The sequence below is a fragment of the Carettochelys insculpta genome, chromosome 12, assembly GCF_033958435.1.
Source record: "Carettochelys insculpta isolate YL-2023 chromosome 12, ASM3395843v1, whole genome shotgun sequence".
In the NCBI taxonomy this organism is placed as follows: domain Eukaryota; kingdom Metazoa; phylum Chordata; order Testudines; family Carettochelyidae; genus Carettochelys; species Carettochelys insculpta.
In genome coordinates, this window is record NC_134148.1 from 17,087,312 (window position 1) to 17,102,236 (window position 14,925).

At 40.7% G+C, this 14,925-nt stretch overlaps 1 protein-coding gene across 1 annotated transcript in view; it reads right to left on the reverse strand.

Moving 5' to 3' along the window:
* Window positions 1-14,925, reverse strand: part of CHRFAM7A (CHRNA7 (exons 5-10) and FAM7A (exons A-E) fusion) — an 81,026-nt gene that overhangs the window by 35,583 nt on the left and 30,518 nt on the right. Inside the window, exon 3 of the mRNA XM_075006766.1 lies at window positions 8,100-8,144. Within this exon, the coding sequence (XP_074862867.1) occupies window positions 8,100-8,144 (45 nt within the window). The remainder of the gene's footprint in view (window positions 1-8,099; window positions 8,145-14,925) is intronic.

Consider the following 14,925-nt stretch of genomic DNA (forward strand, 5'->3'; position numbering starts at 1 on the left):
GTTGTTCTCACTGTATTTGGCCCATACACACCACATCCTAACTGAAATGGTTCAGATAAATTCCAATAAGCTTGAATTTTCAGTAACTAGCAGCCATGGACCTTGGCATGGGGGATGAGAGGCTGAAACAGCTCAAAACCATAATTAAACTATGGTTTAAACATAGGTCTTAATTTTGAAACTGGTCTTCATTATATCAGGCACATCATGAATATGTGACAGACTCAAACCCACAATGCATTTTGTTCATATTTGACTATTATTCTATGACTAGCTTTCAACTGACTACTGGTCAACAACTTTGAAAGGGGAAAGTTCAGCTCTTGCTTCAAACCACCTCAGTCTTCACCTTTGTGGTGATTACAGCTCTTAATATTTTTTACAGACATCAAATTTTGAGATTACATCTCTGAGGCCAGCTCTACACTAGACCTTAAAAGTCAAGTGTAGATATGCCATTCCAACTGTGGCAATAGCATAGCTGGAATCGACATATCTACAATCAACTTACCTGGCTGTCCTCACTGACGGAGGTCAATGGGAGCAAGTCTCCCACTGACCTCCCTTACTCCTCATGAAAATGAGGGATACAGGAGTTGACTGTTGAACCTCATAGTTCAATTTTGCCCGTCCCCACTATGCGTGTGAAATCGAACCCCAGAAGATTGAACCTGATCGGACTGATCTCTCAAGTAGTGTAGATGTACCATGACAGACATTCTTGCCCAACAAACAAGTGTGCCGCATTAACCACTGCATTGTGGCCACTTTGTATCATACCAACAGCACAAAGCAGCCCTAAAACTGGTCTAGCCACTTGCTGGCAAATCACCACAATATAGGGGACCTTCCAATGTCTTAACTGGCATAGCATTTCCTACCCATCCTTGGGGCCTGCACAGAACAACTATGGGCATGTCCAGTGGCTTCCCTCTTATCTAGCTTTTCTTCGCTGCCGTAACAGCCTTTTTGAAAAAATATTCTTGGCAGCCATTACAATTCAGAAAAGTCCTTGGGCTCTTCTGATTTCCAATGGGAGACTGGTCTAGCACACTGACAGCCTAAAACTGGGAGAGCAGAACGGTGGCTTGGAGATGGGTTGCATGCCTCTCAGGTGTAGATGCGGATCTAGGACAGGGCTCTCGCTTTCCTTGGTTTTCAGGTGAGTATGGCCACAATGGAGTATTTCTAGCATTTCCTGTGTAATGACCTCTCAGACACTTAACTCATCATGATAAGCCCAATATAGTCTTGATCCAGCTACCACAGGAGTGGACAAATACTGGCCCATAGACTGGATCCAGTCCACCACGGTTAGTCCCAGCCAGGCCCCCACCTCTATATTTACCTGCACCTCCCCAGGTATCAGGCAAACACAGCTGTCATTGGCTGTGAATGGTGATCCACAGCCAATGCGAGCGGCAATTGCCCAATACCTGCAGAGGCACAGGTAAATTTAGCAATGGTAACCTTGGAGGGCCACTGCTTTTTTATTGCCCACCCCTGGGCAAGAAGTATACCTATCCCTCGATTTACAAACATAATTCAGTCAATGAAAACTGTTCGTAAGGTGAAAATTTGTAAATCAGAAATGGAGCCTCCAGTGGAGCATTGGCTGTACTGTGGATGCTCAAACAAAGGTTGGTTCTTTGTTGTATTGAAAACAGTGTTCGTAAATTGAAAAACAGGTATAAATTTACATGGGTCATTATAGTGAAAATTCGTAAATCAAAAGGTCGTAAATCGAGGGATAGAGGTACTGACATCTCTTCTGCCCACTCTTGTACAATTGTCTCCTCCAGCTGCTGCAAAGCAATATTTGAAAGGTGCTCAGGCTTTAGTCAGTCATCTGCTTGTGTGGCCGAAATTGTGACTTGTATCGCAGTAATCTCAACATCTTCATCAATACTATCCCATTCACAAGATCTTTTAGGCTTAGCTAGTCCTTGTGGCTCTATATCAGCAAACCACATAAGTACATGCTTAGATGCATTTCTGAATTGGTGCCTTCACATAGGTTCTTTTCTGGTTACCATTTATATCAAAGACTATCATGACAAGAAGGCCTACAGTGGCTGACGGGAAATGCTGCTCCAAAGCCACATGAAATTGCATATACTGAGAGCTTTAAAGATTGATTAAATCAAAATACTTCAAATGCCACTTGCATAAAACCTGTTTTATTTCCTTGACACCTGTACTTCACTTCAGATCAACTGGCATTGCTGTCAGGAGGCAGAGGCAATACACATGTATGCAATGGGTAGGGTGTGATTATAGTATGATGCGATCATACCATGAATCTTTGAAGTGCATCTTTCCCTTGTGATATTTCCATCTTTACTTTTCTTTTTTTCTTAAAAAAAAATGACGCTTAATGTATTCACAGAACACGTGGGCAATTTTCTTTTTTGCTCATATTGGCATTTTGCTTTAACTTGATTTGATTTCTTTCCCAGCTTCAGTGACATTTTACATAGCGTATCATTGTGCTATGCACCTCCTGTTCCCCTGTACTAACTTCTTCCAAAATTAGCCATCAGATATCTTCCATATAATACTTTAATACTTGCAGGGCTGCTCCAAAAGCAAATGGGAGGCTTTAAAATATAAACTTTCCAAACAGGACATGAAATGAACACAATATGGAACTTCAAGCATCCAGAGGCACTTGACAAAATTTTTGACAGGCATTTAGAACAGAGAAAAATGTACTGTGGGCATTCTGGTGGGGAAAAATTATTTATCATTCACATAGGATGACATTTACATCCAACTGTTTTGTTTAAACCATTAGGGAACAGAGAAATAAAATTCTACTTGGGTTTACCATCCTCTTTATTCTGTGGCCCCAATCAGACTCATAGTCAAGTTTTATTTTAGTTTTTCAACATTTTTCCATAACAAAACTGTGTTATTAAAGTAGCACAGTTACAAAGTGATTAGTGCTCCTGCATGCCGTACATGTGACACCACATACTGGACACCTCTGCCTTCTCTTTGGTCATTGCTCCAGAGTTGGCTAAAATATGTGCTTGTCATGCTTTATCTAATTTGTTTACAGCGCTGTCAGCCTGACAATCACCTGCGCAATGTGCCTGCTGTTTCCTCCTTCAGCTCTACAGGTATCAGTCTCTTCACATAAGCTTAAATCGGGATATCTGAGTGGCTTTTTTTTTCTCCCACGCTGCTTAGTCCACTCATAACTCTTGCTACTTTGAGGTCAGCAACCTTTCTGAGGTGGAGCGCTGAACTTCGACCTTTTGACCTCTCTGCATGGTCTGAGTGCCAGTGATACTTCTTAAAGTCACGAATAGTCCTACTTACAACAACTTCTTAATAAATAAATGACGATGCAGAGCTTTTCCATTTAGCATGCCACTCTTGGCACCTGTGCTGGAGGTTGCTGATCCCTGGCATACTCACCTGGTGCTAGCTCTCCTCAATATCAGCTACTACACTGCACTAAATGATAGTCAGACATAAAATATTTTCCTATCTTTACTTTCCAGATAAGCTATTATTATAGTTGCTATATGGATATGATGTGATGGTGAATGGACAAGGGATGGACAGGGGACGGGCCACAAAAAGATCTATGTGTTAAAATGTGGTTCATGCTAGGAACACAGTTTGGAAACCTGGAGCCAAACAGTTTGGGTCATATCTTCGAACTAACATGCTCTTTTGCAAGCATTCCCCTTAAGCATATGCACTAAGGTATTTGCACACCCAAATTAAACACACTTTTTATAATTGGAAGCTACATTCTTAAAGATATGCCTGGTGCACCTGAAGACAGGGAGCCAATTTGGAACCAGCTGACGTCTCACCTGGGTCCTGCTGTAATCTAGTGTAAATTCAGGGTTGCTCATGCATGTCTTTGTGGCAAAAAGCAGGAAAGGGATATCTTGGGAGAGATGAGTAAGAATTTGTATGCACAAATATCAGTTATATTTTTCCCCTCAAGACATGAACTTAGCATTTAAACACGTGTTTTTACTTGTCCATCATCCATCACATAATGCTTGTACTAGTAATTGTAACCAGAGACATAAGCAAAGTTCATTATTAAGTCACACAATGCAGTGAAAATGAGAAGTCCTGCAGCACTTTATAGACTAACCGAACATTTGAAGCATAAACTTTCATGGGAGAAGACCCATTTCATCAGATGCATGTCCACGAAAGCTTATGCTCCAAATGATCAGTTAGTCTATAAGGTGCCACAGGACTTCTCCTTGTTTTTGCAGATACAGACTACCACAGCTACTCTTTAATGCAGTGAAAGTCGTTCTCCTTAATCCAAACAAGATCGCTAAATTCAATAGGCTTTGAATTAAGCTGATCCATTTTTTAATTTTATTGTTGTTTATTACCCAACCAGCCATACAATAACACTATTTTATTATTTTACTCTTCATGTAAACTAAGGGTATATCTTCACTACCCAGAAGATCGACCCGAAGATCAACCTGATCAGGGTCAATCTTCTTGGATTCAATTTTGCATGCCTAGTGCAGAAAACTGAAGTCAAACTATCAGAGATTGACAGTTGACCCCTGTACTCCATAATATCCTGATCTCCCTCTGTGAGGATGGCCAGGTAAGTCAATTGTAGATAAGTTGATTCCAGCTACACAATTGCCCTAGCTGGATTTGCATATCTACAATGGACTTTAAGGTCTAATATAGACTTGGCGTCAGCCTACACATAAGCAGCAGTTGTAATATTGAAAGTAAACAACTGATCTGGCTGCAGGTATCTTCCCGGTTCCATATATAGTACAAAACCAAATATATCAAAAGAAACGTGTCAATGTAAAACAATAATTCCCTAAGGGGAGACAACACAAAAACAGATTATATTTGAATTTTGATTTTATTGTAGATTTATTGTATAAACAGCATGAGCTGACTGCTTCCTCCATGTGAACTCCTTCCTCTCTGTGAAAAGATGTAACAACCACATACTGGCTTATCAAAATTATCTGTCATTTGTATCCTAAGATGGGCCACAATGAGAAAGGCACTTTATAAAGGATACAGTAAAAGACAAAAGATGGATTCACAGAGAAAAAATTAAACTAAGTGGTTGTGTCTACACAGGCACAACTCTTCGAAATAGCCACATTTCAAAGATTACTAATGAGGCGCTGAATTGAATATTCAGCACCTCATTAGCATTAGGACGCTTCCGATCCCGGCGCTTTGAAAGCGCCGCTTTCGAAAGCACGTGGCTCCATGCAGCTACACGGGGGTCCTTTTCAAAAGGACCCGCACCTTTTGAAATCCCCTTATCCCGACCAGGATAAGGGGATTTCGAAAGGTGTGGGTCCTTTCGATAAGGACCCCCGTGTAGCCATGCGAAGCCGCGCGCTTTTGAAAGTGGTGCTTTCGAAGCGCCAGGGCCGGAAGCGTCCTAATGCTAATGAGGCGCTGAATATTTAATTCAGCGCCTCATTAGTAATCTTTGAAATGGCCATTAGCATGGCTATTTCGAAGATTTGTGCCCGTGTAGACACACCCAGTGAGTTTACCATTATGATCATAGCAAGAGGTATCAAACTTCTGCCAACACAACTGTTCGGAACAATAAAACTGTTCTGTAAACTATCACTTAAGCCAATGAGTTCAGGTCCTCTGTTACAAGCCGCAGTTAAAGAGAAGTTCCTACCCCCTCTGCTGAAAGTGGAGGGAGAGCTCCTTATCTCCTCTCACCACACAGTCTCAGGAAGCACAGACAACCTACGGCAGTTCCTCATCTAGCAGTACGAGGACCCTCCCTCCTCAGGCAGGAGAACAAGAAATAACTGTCGTAAGGTCCCTCTCCCATTGGGGTACTGCCCAGGGAGATAAGCATCCTGTTCCGCACATGCGAACATCAACAAAGCGGCTCCAGGGCTCAGTCTCCCCAGGTGAAAACCAGGCACTGCCATCTTACTCTTCTATCTGACCTCCTTTTGTTGTCCATTTCCCAATTAAGGACTAAGCAAACAGCTAGAGCACACTGGAAATGGAGATAGTTCCCACAGCACTGTGATAAAAACAGATAGGAATTATGTGTTGTTTTTCAGATAAAACCGTAAATGTCAGCGATGTGATGTGAGCCCAGAGGAAAGTGCCAAAACGTGAGTAAATCCTGCTTTCATTCATCCTCGCGCATTTGCTCTTTCAATGTCTGGCCATGGTGCATTCAGCTGCCACAGTGGATTCCAATTTGGAATGAGTCAGTCCAAAGCTTACATTAAGGCCAACCTTGCGAGAAAACGTTACAAGTCAAAACCAAGTAACATGCACAGGCATTAGTGAAAATTTAAAAAAAAAACCCTCACAAGGTGCTACCTTTTAAAAATGTTATTGTACATTCCAGTTGTTAAAATGTAAGTGAAACCCATTTGCCATCTGTCCCCATAATGTCAAGAATTAGGCTGCATAGGGACAGAGTATTTGATGATGTATATCAGCATAGCTTCACCATGATTGTCTAATGTCCAACGATTGACACCAATAGAGAATCAGGCATTCAATGTAAGGTTTCTGTGTCAACAATTAACCTGTAATTGTAGCATAAAGATAGGGCCAAGTTTTGGAAAATGTGTACCCTATTGTACATGCACAAAAACAAACAAGAACACAAAGAAAATCCATGAATGTGCCCAGAACTGAACATTAGGCAACCGGAGACAGTATGTGTCATTAGCCATATTTTGCATGCAACTAAGTCTCAGAATTATGGAAATTTAACCCAAATAATGCCTTTCTTTTCCACGGTTAATTTTGACATAGCAATGTGGACTTGTTTAGATTAGATAAGAGAAGACTTAGAGGGCACATGATAGTGGTTTTCAAGTACCTAAAAGCAGGTTACAAGGAGGAGGAAGAAAAATTATTCTCCTTGGTCTCTGAGGATAGGACATGGAGCAATGGGCACAAACTGAAGCAAGGGAGGTTTAACTTAGACATTAGGAGAAACTTCCTAACTGTCAGGGTGGTTAACCGCTGGAATAAATTGTCTAGAGAAGTTGTGGAATCTCCACGACTAGAGATATTTAAGAGCAAGTTAGACAGACATCTATTGGGAATGGTCTAGGTAGTGCTTGGTTGTGCTGTGAGGGCAGAGGACTGGAATCTCTGACCTCTCAAGGTCCCTTCCAGTTCTAGTGTTCTATGAGTCTATTATTCCAGATACTGTTTGCAATCACATGGATTTGATTAAAATCCTCTTGCAGTTTCTTAAGTAGACAGGCAGCAAATGTAGCAAACATGGAAAGATGGACAGCCTCAGTATAAGGGCAACAGATCACAAGAATCAATAATGCATAATCAATCTCCATGAGAAGAAACATCTAGACAGTCTCAGAATATTATCAGAGGGAGAGCCATGTTATTCTGTATCCACAAAAACAACAAGAAGTCCTGTGGCACCTTATAGACTAACAGATATTTTGGAGCATAAGCTTACATCAGATGCAAAGTAGCTATGGCATTGCATCTGACGAAGCGAGTCTTTGTCCATGAAAGCTTATGCTCCAAAATGTGTTAGTTTATAAGGTGCCACAGGACTTCTCAGTTTTTCTCAGAATATTGGCTATATTTTTTTCTCAGAATATTGGCTATATTAAGAAGGTTGGCAAAATATTTACGTAAATATTATTAAATTACATTTCATGTTCTCTTCACTATCAGATATGAGATCCATATTTGTTGTAATGGGTGCATCTGCAGGTACACTGCTGTAAGTATCACTACCTGGGACCCTTTAGGATTGCAGTTTCTTGCTGTGATCTAGTGAGTAGAGTGACTGAAACAACGACAATGTATTGAATTTATAATTCCTTCAGACATGGTAGAACAGTACAATTCATACAATTTCATAAGTATCTATGAGACAGTGTGAAGTCCTCCTCCAGACAGTTTAAAACCTTCAACCCAGAATCCTCTCTTCTACAGGGCATATGACCACAAAGCTATCCTTTGTGTCTCAGAACAAAGAATAAAAACTTGCAAATGAAATGAATGTGGGTTTTAAATTTGTTGAACATGAAAAACACACTTAAAGCTGTATCTGAAGAAAAATTTTATGTTTCACAACTCACCATATGTAACCAAATGTTGGTTGTTAAAACTTGGTTCTTTTCATCCTGGGGAAAAGAGAAAAAAAAATAAAAATAAAAAACTCAACCTTTGTTCCAGTAAAGGATTGTGGTAACATTGTTCAAGAAGTTTTAGTGATATCAAAGAGTCAGGCAAATATGTTAATATATATTTCAGTAAGCTGATGTGAGTAGTATGTCTTGCTAGGCTATGTGAAATCCATGACGACTCTCTGAAGGCTATCTGTAACACAGCTTTTGAGGGCTTCTTTTTAAATTGTTTTTATGCCCCTACGGATATCTGGTGCTGGCATCTCCTGAGAGCAAAATAATCTTTCTTGTTCTGTTTCTGAGCCTTTTTCCTTACTACAGCATGTCACAATAGCAGAACTAATTCCACTAGATATTGCCCCATTTCAACTTCACTTACAATCAGTTCATCCGTTAGTTAACTTAACGCCAGAAATGGAGCTGCACCAGCACGTACAAACTGTAGAAACAATGTGAATGGAACAATGGATAATCCTAAACAAGTAGCTATGCAAGCTGAGGACCTGTTTCGGCTACTCTTGGCATGCTGAGGAGTATTTTATTGTACAGACTCCCACAGATGTCAATGAATCCTGGTTTTCCAAAAACCCAGTATATGGGACGTTGCATTGTTACGGTGCCCCAAGAGCATCCTGGAAACCAGGCTGTGACTTCAAAATTATCTCAGTTTGTCTCAGAGTCCCACCTAAATCCAGCCCCCCAACCTCCCCCAGGCACATGCACTTTGCAGCAGCTCTATCACTGAAGCAAGATTGGTCCTCACTACACTGGCACAGAAAAGTTGCCCCCTGTATTACAGGGGGGAGCCATTCTCCTTGCCAGGGGATTGGGAGTAACAGTTCTGCAATGTCCCCTGCATATCTGGACGCAACATAATAGGTTAAGTTATTAGTCAATACAAATAAGGCTGGTAGAATTAATACCACAACTTTGGGGTTAACTAAGAAGTTCTCAGACGTGGATAAATATTTGTAACCTAAATACCCTGGACTTATCAGCAATTATTCAGCTCTCAACCGGAGCTTCTGTGGGGTGTTTCTGCCTCAGTGGGATTCTATCAAGGCAATGGGATACACTGTGCTCCAAATCTCTAGAATTAGTTTCCTAAAGTGAGTGTAAACCAACCACCCTATTCTGTCCTAAATCAAACTGAAGCTCCTCCCTCTCCAAAAGTTTTATCCCAGCCTAAAGATCTACCAAACAAAGGACATGGAAATTCACTCTTTGGAAATGCCATAGCATATTCCAGAGCCCCAAACCTTGTACAGCGTAGAAGAACTGTCAAACCAGCTGATATATCTATAACCCTTACAATATTTAAGCAATAGTAATCCACATTTTATTCATCACCAAATATTAATCATTCAAAGACAACCGTATTCAAATTTTTACACGCAACAGCATTCTTAAACTGAAAATGTACATATACCATTTAAATCCATTTTTTTGAACTTCTGCATGAATGGAAGAAATGAAAGACCTTTAACTGTAGCAGTATCAGGGCAGTGCAGTAATAGTTACACAGCATGTAAAACCAGCTATAGCTGCCAGAGAAGATGACACTTTAAAAGCAAATGGAGACATTTAAAGAGGAACTTCAATAAAGTTGTGAAAGTGTTACTGCATTGCATGGGATCCCAACAACTGAATGCACACCAAAAGGCAAATGAAAGAATTTAGGGAAAAATACCCCCTTGATTAGTATTCTGCATGGCTCCTTTCTCTCCCTAAATGAATGTACCTAGCCCCTATAAAAGTCAGTGGGATCTGTGCCCTCATCCAGGTAGAATTTATAGTGTTCTCTTTATATGCTGTCTCATTCATTCAGTGAATTCTGCCTTTCATCCAAGACTCCCTCTAACAGGATTCATTACAGGGGAAATGGGGGAGGAAAAAGTCTTATATACCCTTCAATAGTAGAACTACAGTACTTTGCTGGAGGCTAAAGTTATGTCTTATGAGAGTAAAACAGTCATTAAACATATTATTGTTGCTGAAAGGTACAGTTGATGGCTGAGTAAAGATGTTGCTTTTTCTGTAGAGATTCACAGAAGTATTTGATCAAAATTAACAGCTCTTACTCTATGGCAATACAAACAAACATTTGCATGATGCATCACTTAAGTGCCTATCAGAGTTATTAGAGATTTGCCAGTCTCAGTAGCATAACAGAACTGGCTTCTGGTGAGTATTATATAATGAAGAAATGATGTTCATTATATCTTTCACAATATCATAACCAAAAAGAGTAAGTATTTTTCTATTCGCTGGTGTTACCCATTTTGGGGGTGAAATGTAAAACAAAGATTCTGGTAACTTGTGGTCATTAAAGATCCCATAGCACTTTTCTCAAGCCTATGTGTGTTAACATAAATAGGCAAAGTCCAGTTACACCTTGCCAAGTCTGTAGCAGTCATGCCAAGGTATATGCAGGATGCTACCAGTGTGTGAATTCGATATGGGAGCTGTTTACATGCACTTTCCTCAGTGTAACTGTCTGCATGGGTGCAATGCAATAGAGACGCAGGTATCTGCTTGCAATCTTGCAGCAGAACTGTTAGCCTTGTGAATATGCACCATTAAGCAACATTACCCTCCTACTGAATACCTTGTTATGTTAAAAGTTCAGCACCTGAAAGTGGAGATTTGAAAATAATGGAACCAATCTGAACTACTATATTTAAGGCCCCAACAGTGTTTCAATCATAACCCCCCAAATATCCAGGGCATTCAACTCAACTGTAAAAAAGTCACTGCACACTGAAGATTTGTGTATATTATTATTTTACAAACTTTAGCTAAAATTGTTTTGGCTGATTTTCATCAAGAAGAGGGGGAGACTGGCAGTTCTCCAGTTTCAAAAGATTTGCATTGCATTTTGCATTCTCACAAACAGCTTCAGTTGAGGTGGGAGGGAAACATTCTTCTGTTTGTTTGGGTTTTTTTGAGGGGGGGTTGGTTTGTTTCTTGTCTCTCCTGATGAACAATGCTTCTGAATGAGGGATGTATTCTGAGAAAAAGTCTTCACCCTGCACCTGGAGGTATCATAAACAACACCACATAACACCAAAAACAAGGCCAGGAACAAAATGACTCACTCTGGCAGGTTTACCATGCCAGTTACTTTAGTAAATGCAGGCATTAAATCACACAAGGATAAGAGTATAAACTTCACTGCAGACTGACGCTTTGTGTACAATATTCCTGTCCCAGAGAAAATTGTTTTCCAAACTTTAGTTCAAACTAGTTTGGCTGGTTTTAATCATGATAACAGTGATGACTACTGAGAAAGCATCGGTCAAACAGCTTGGATCACTAGAGAGCGTTATTCATTCTGACTAAGCTTTTGGCTATAAAACACATGGCTACAATGATTCAGTACTTGTACAGAATAAATCACTGTCAGGATAATTCTGACAGGCTGGGTCTATGGAAGTAATGGAAGGGGAGGAAACTGTAGTTAGCAAGGCTGGGGAAGTTATACATTGCCTACCCCTAAGTGATAGAACTATCTTCTTCCCTGCACCACCTCATTGTTGTTGTTTTTAACATTTAACAAATCTCTCAGGCTGACCTTCTTTGGAAAACCCAGTAACAGATACTCACCCTACTCTTCCCAAAACCTCAAGGAAACATGCTTGGAGGAGATACAGTGAAATGTAACAAACGTTCTTGTGAGGGGCATTAATCTAGCCAGATTTCCAAAGGGCACAAGCTCTAAATTCATGTCTCAGATTTCAAGCACATCAAAGGATGTGCAGTGAAGAGCAGTGAGACAAAAAATGAAGAGAATCCCCTGCAATTCTGTGATAAAGGCTAAAAGGATAACTTCCTCCCTAGCTACTATGTCTAGCAATCCACCTGCCCTTGCACTTCAAAACAGAATTAAAGGCAAGACAGTGCTTGTCACACTTAGCTATGAGTTAAGAGACAGCAAACAGCTGAACGGAGGGTGTATAAGTGTCATCTTCTCCTACACAGCCACCTTCAGGCTGGGGTCAATCCAATCCTAAAAGTTTCCATGTTTTTCTTACCAGCTGCACAAAATAAATGTGCACACTGTGATGTCAAGTGGTAGGAACAGAGTACTATTCAGGTATTCAGAATGTTTTCAGCACCTGGTGGGCTGTTTTGGAATGATAACGCTGAGTCTATTAAAACTATTAGTATATGGCTGTGTCTACACTACCACCTTCCTTTGAAGGAAGGATGGTAATGAAGGTGTTGGGAATTTACTAATGAAGTGCTGCTGTACATAGGCAGCACTTCATTAAGCAAATTCCCCCACGTGGCAACTTCCAGGTTTTAAACTTCGAAGTGCCGGCACGCCTCTAGCTGCGGCGCACCTGCCGCTACTTCAAAGTGCCGGGGCAACTTCCAAGTCCCCTTACTCCTCAAAATTTTGAGAAGCAAGGAGACTTCGAAGTTGCTCCAGCATTTCGAAGTACCAGCAGGTGAGCCGCAGCTAGATGCATGCCAGTACTTCGAAGTTTAAAACTTCGAATTTGCCGTGGGGGGGGAATTTGCTCAATGAAGTGCTGCCTATGCATGACAGCACTTCATTAGTAAATTCCCAACACCCTAATTACCATCCTTCCTTCGAAGGAAGGTGGTAGTGTAGACACAGCCTATGAGGGCTATATTCACATTTAGTGATATAATGAAGCTCCAAAACAAGCTTGATTCCTCAAAATGCATTGGTTACTTATAGAAAACGTGCGCTAAATATTTGAATAAATGTAACGCTTATATAAAAAACAAACTGTAGCTCCACTAACATCCAAAAAGTGGCCATTAATGCTATTAAATAATCTACCATTTGATTCTTATTCCTGCAGGACTACAAGGTAGACTAATACATAACCAAGCACTAATTGACATTTCCATGAGCCATACAATTTAAAAGGGCTGAATGCTCACCTGAATTGTGCTAGAACTAAAGCCATTGAGAAGTAATCACGCTTGTTAGGTGCCCATCCAGCCAGCTCATTGCATACATTTTGTTATCCTTTGTACATTTCTCCATTAAAAAAAATCTTGTGTTAACGCTTTCAGTTTGTCTCAGGCTATGTCTACACTAGGGAGTTTTGCAGCCACAACTGGGGTTCTGTAGACAAAACTCATGGAGGGTCTACACACAAAATGCGTTTTCTCAACAGATATGTTGACAAAAAAAAAAAAAAAAAAGCTGTGTAAATCCTCCAGGGGCGCCTTTGTCGACAGAGTAGGTCAAAAGCTTGATCTGCTTGTGTGTGTAGATGCCATCTGTCGAAGTTTTGTCCAGCCATCTCTTCTGACAATAACTTCTATAGACTGATGCTTCTCGTGTAGACATGGCCTAAACTGTTCTGTTAAGAAACTGCACAAAGCTGTGATGGAAAAGGATAATGCATTTTATTGAAAAGAACAATGAGAAGCCCTGTGGCACCTTATAGACTAACACATACATAACCTTTCATGGGTAAACACCCACTTCATCATATGCGTCAAAGATGTGGTCTTTGCCCATGAAAGCTTATGCACCAAAAAAATCTATTTATCTATAAGATGCCACAGGACTTCTCGTTGTTTTTTGCGGATACAAACTAACATGGCTTCTCCTTGCATATTTGCTGAGATGATAATTTCTCAGTGAATGGGTGTTTCAAAAATCAATATCCTCCCAGGACAAAATTTTTAAGTGACAAGATTTGGGAGTTATTCAGTTTATGTGTCCGTAAATTGACAAGCCGCAAAGAACCACCTCATTTCCAGAACCACCTTTAAGTTTGCTCAGATTACACACTCAAAAATGGTGGCACCCATGGTCACTAATCACTCAGAAAAATCTTAGCCTCAGGACTCTTGGACCCAATATTGGGAAGGCCAAACTATTTAAATACTGATATACATGGCTAGCAAGTTAAAATGGACCTCAGAGCCTTAACTCTGAACTACCTAGCCTGCTAGTTTTCACTTGCACTCCAAACATCATTTTATATAAGTAGCTGAGCAAAATAGTGGCCATGATGAAATCAACAGCAAAAATCCCAGTGACTTCAACAAGGCCAGTATTTCACCCAGATCCACCAATGGGGGAAAAGCAAAGGGGCAGCTGCCCCAGGAACCAGCAGGGGGCAGGGGAGCAAAGCCCGCAGGTAAGTGAACAGCATGAATACATGGGAGATGAATTTGAAATGGGAGGGAGTATGGGCTACACTGGGAGAGTAAAAAGGGGGCCAGGGCAAAACTGGGAGGCAAGACCAAATCAATGTCTGAGATGCCTATATACAAATGCAAGAAGTATGGGAAATAAACAAGAAGAATTGGAAGTACTAATAAATGAATACAACTATGATATCGTTGGCATCACAGAAACTTGGTGGGATAATACTCATGATTGGAATGTTGGTATTGAAGGGTACAGCCTGCTTAGGAAGGACAGACAGGGAAAGAAGGGAGGAGGTGTTGCCTTGTATATTAAAAATGTACACACTTGGACAGAGGTGGAGATGGACGTAGGAGATGGACGGGTTGAAAGTCTCTGGGTTAGACTCAGAGGAGTAAAAAACAAGGATGAGGTCCTACTAGGAGTCTACTACAGGCCCCCTAGCCAGGTGGAAGAGGTGGATGAGGCTTTATTTAAACAGCTAACAAAATCATCCAGGGCCCAGAATTTGGTGGTGATGGGGGACTTCAACTATCCAGGTATATGTTGGGAAACTAATACAGCAGGGGACAGACTGTCCAATAAATTCTTGGATTGCATTGCAGACAACCTTTTATTCCAAAAGGTTGA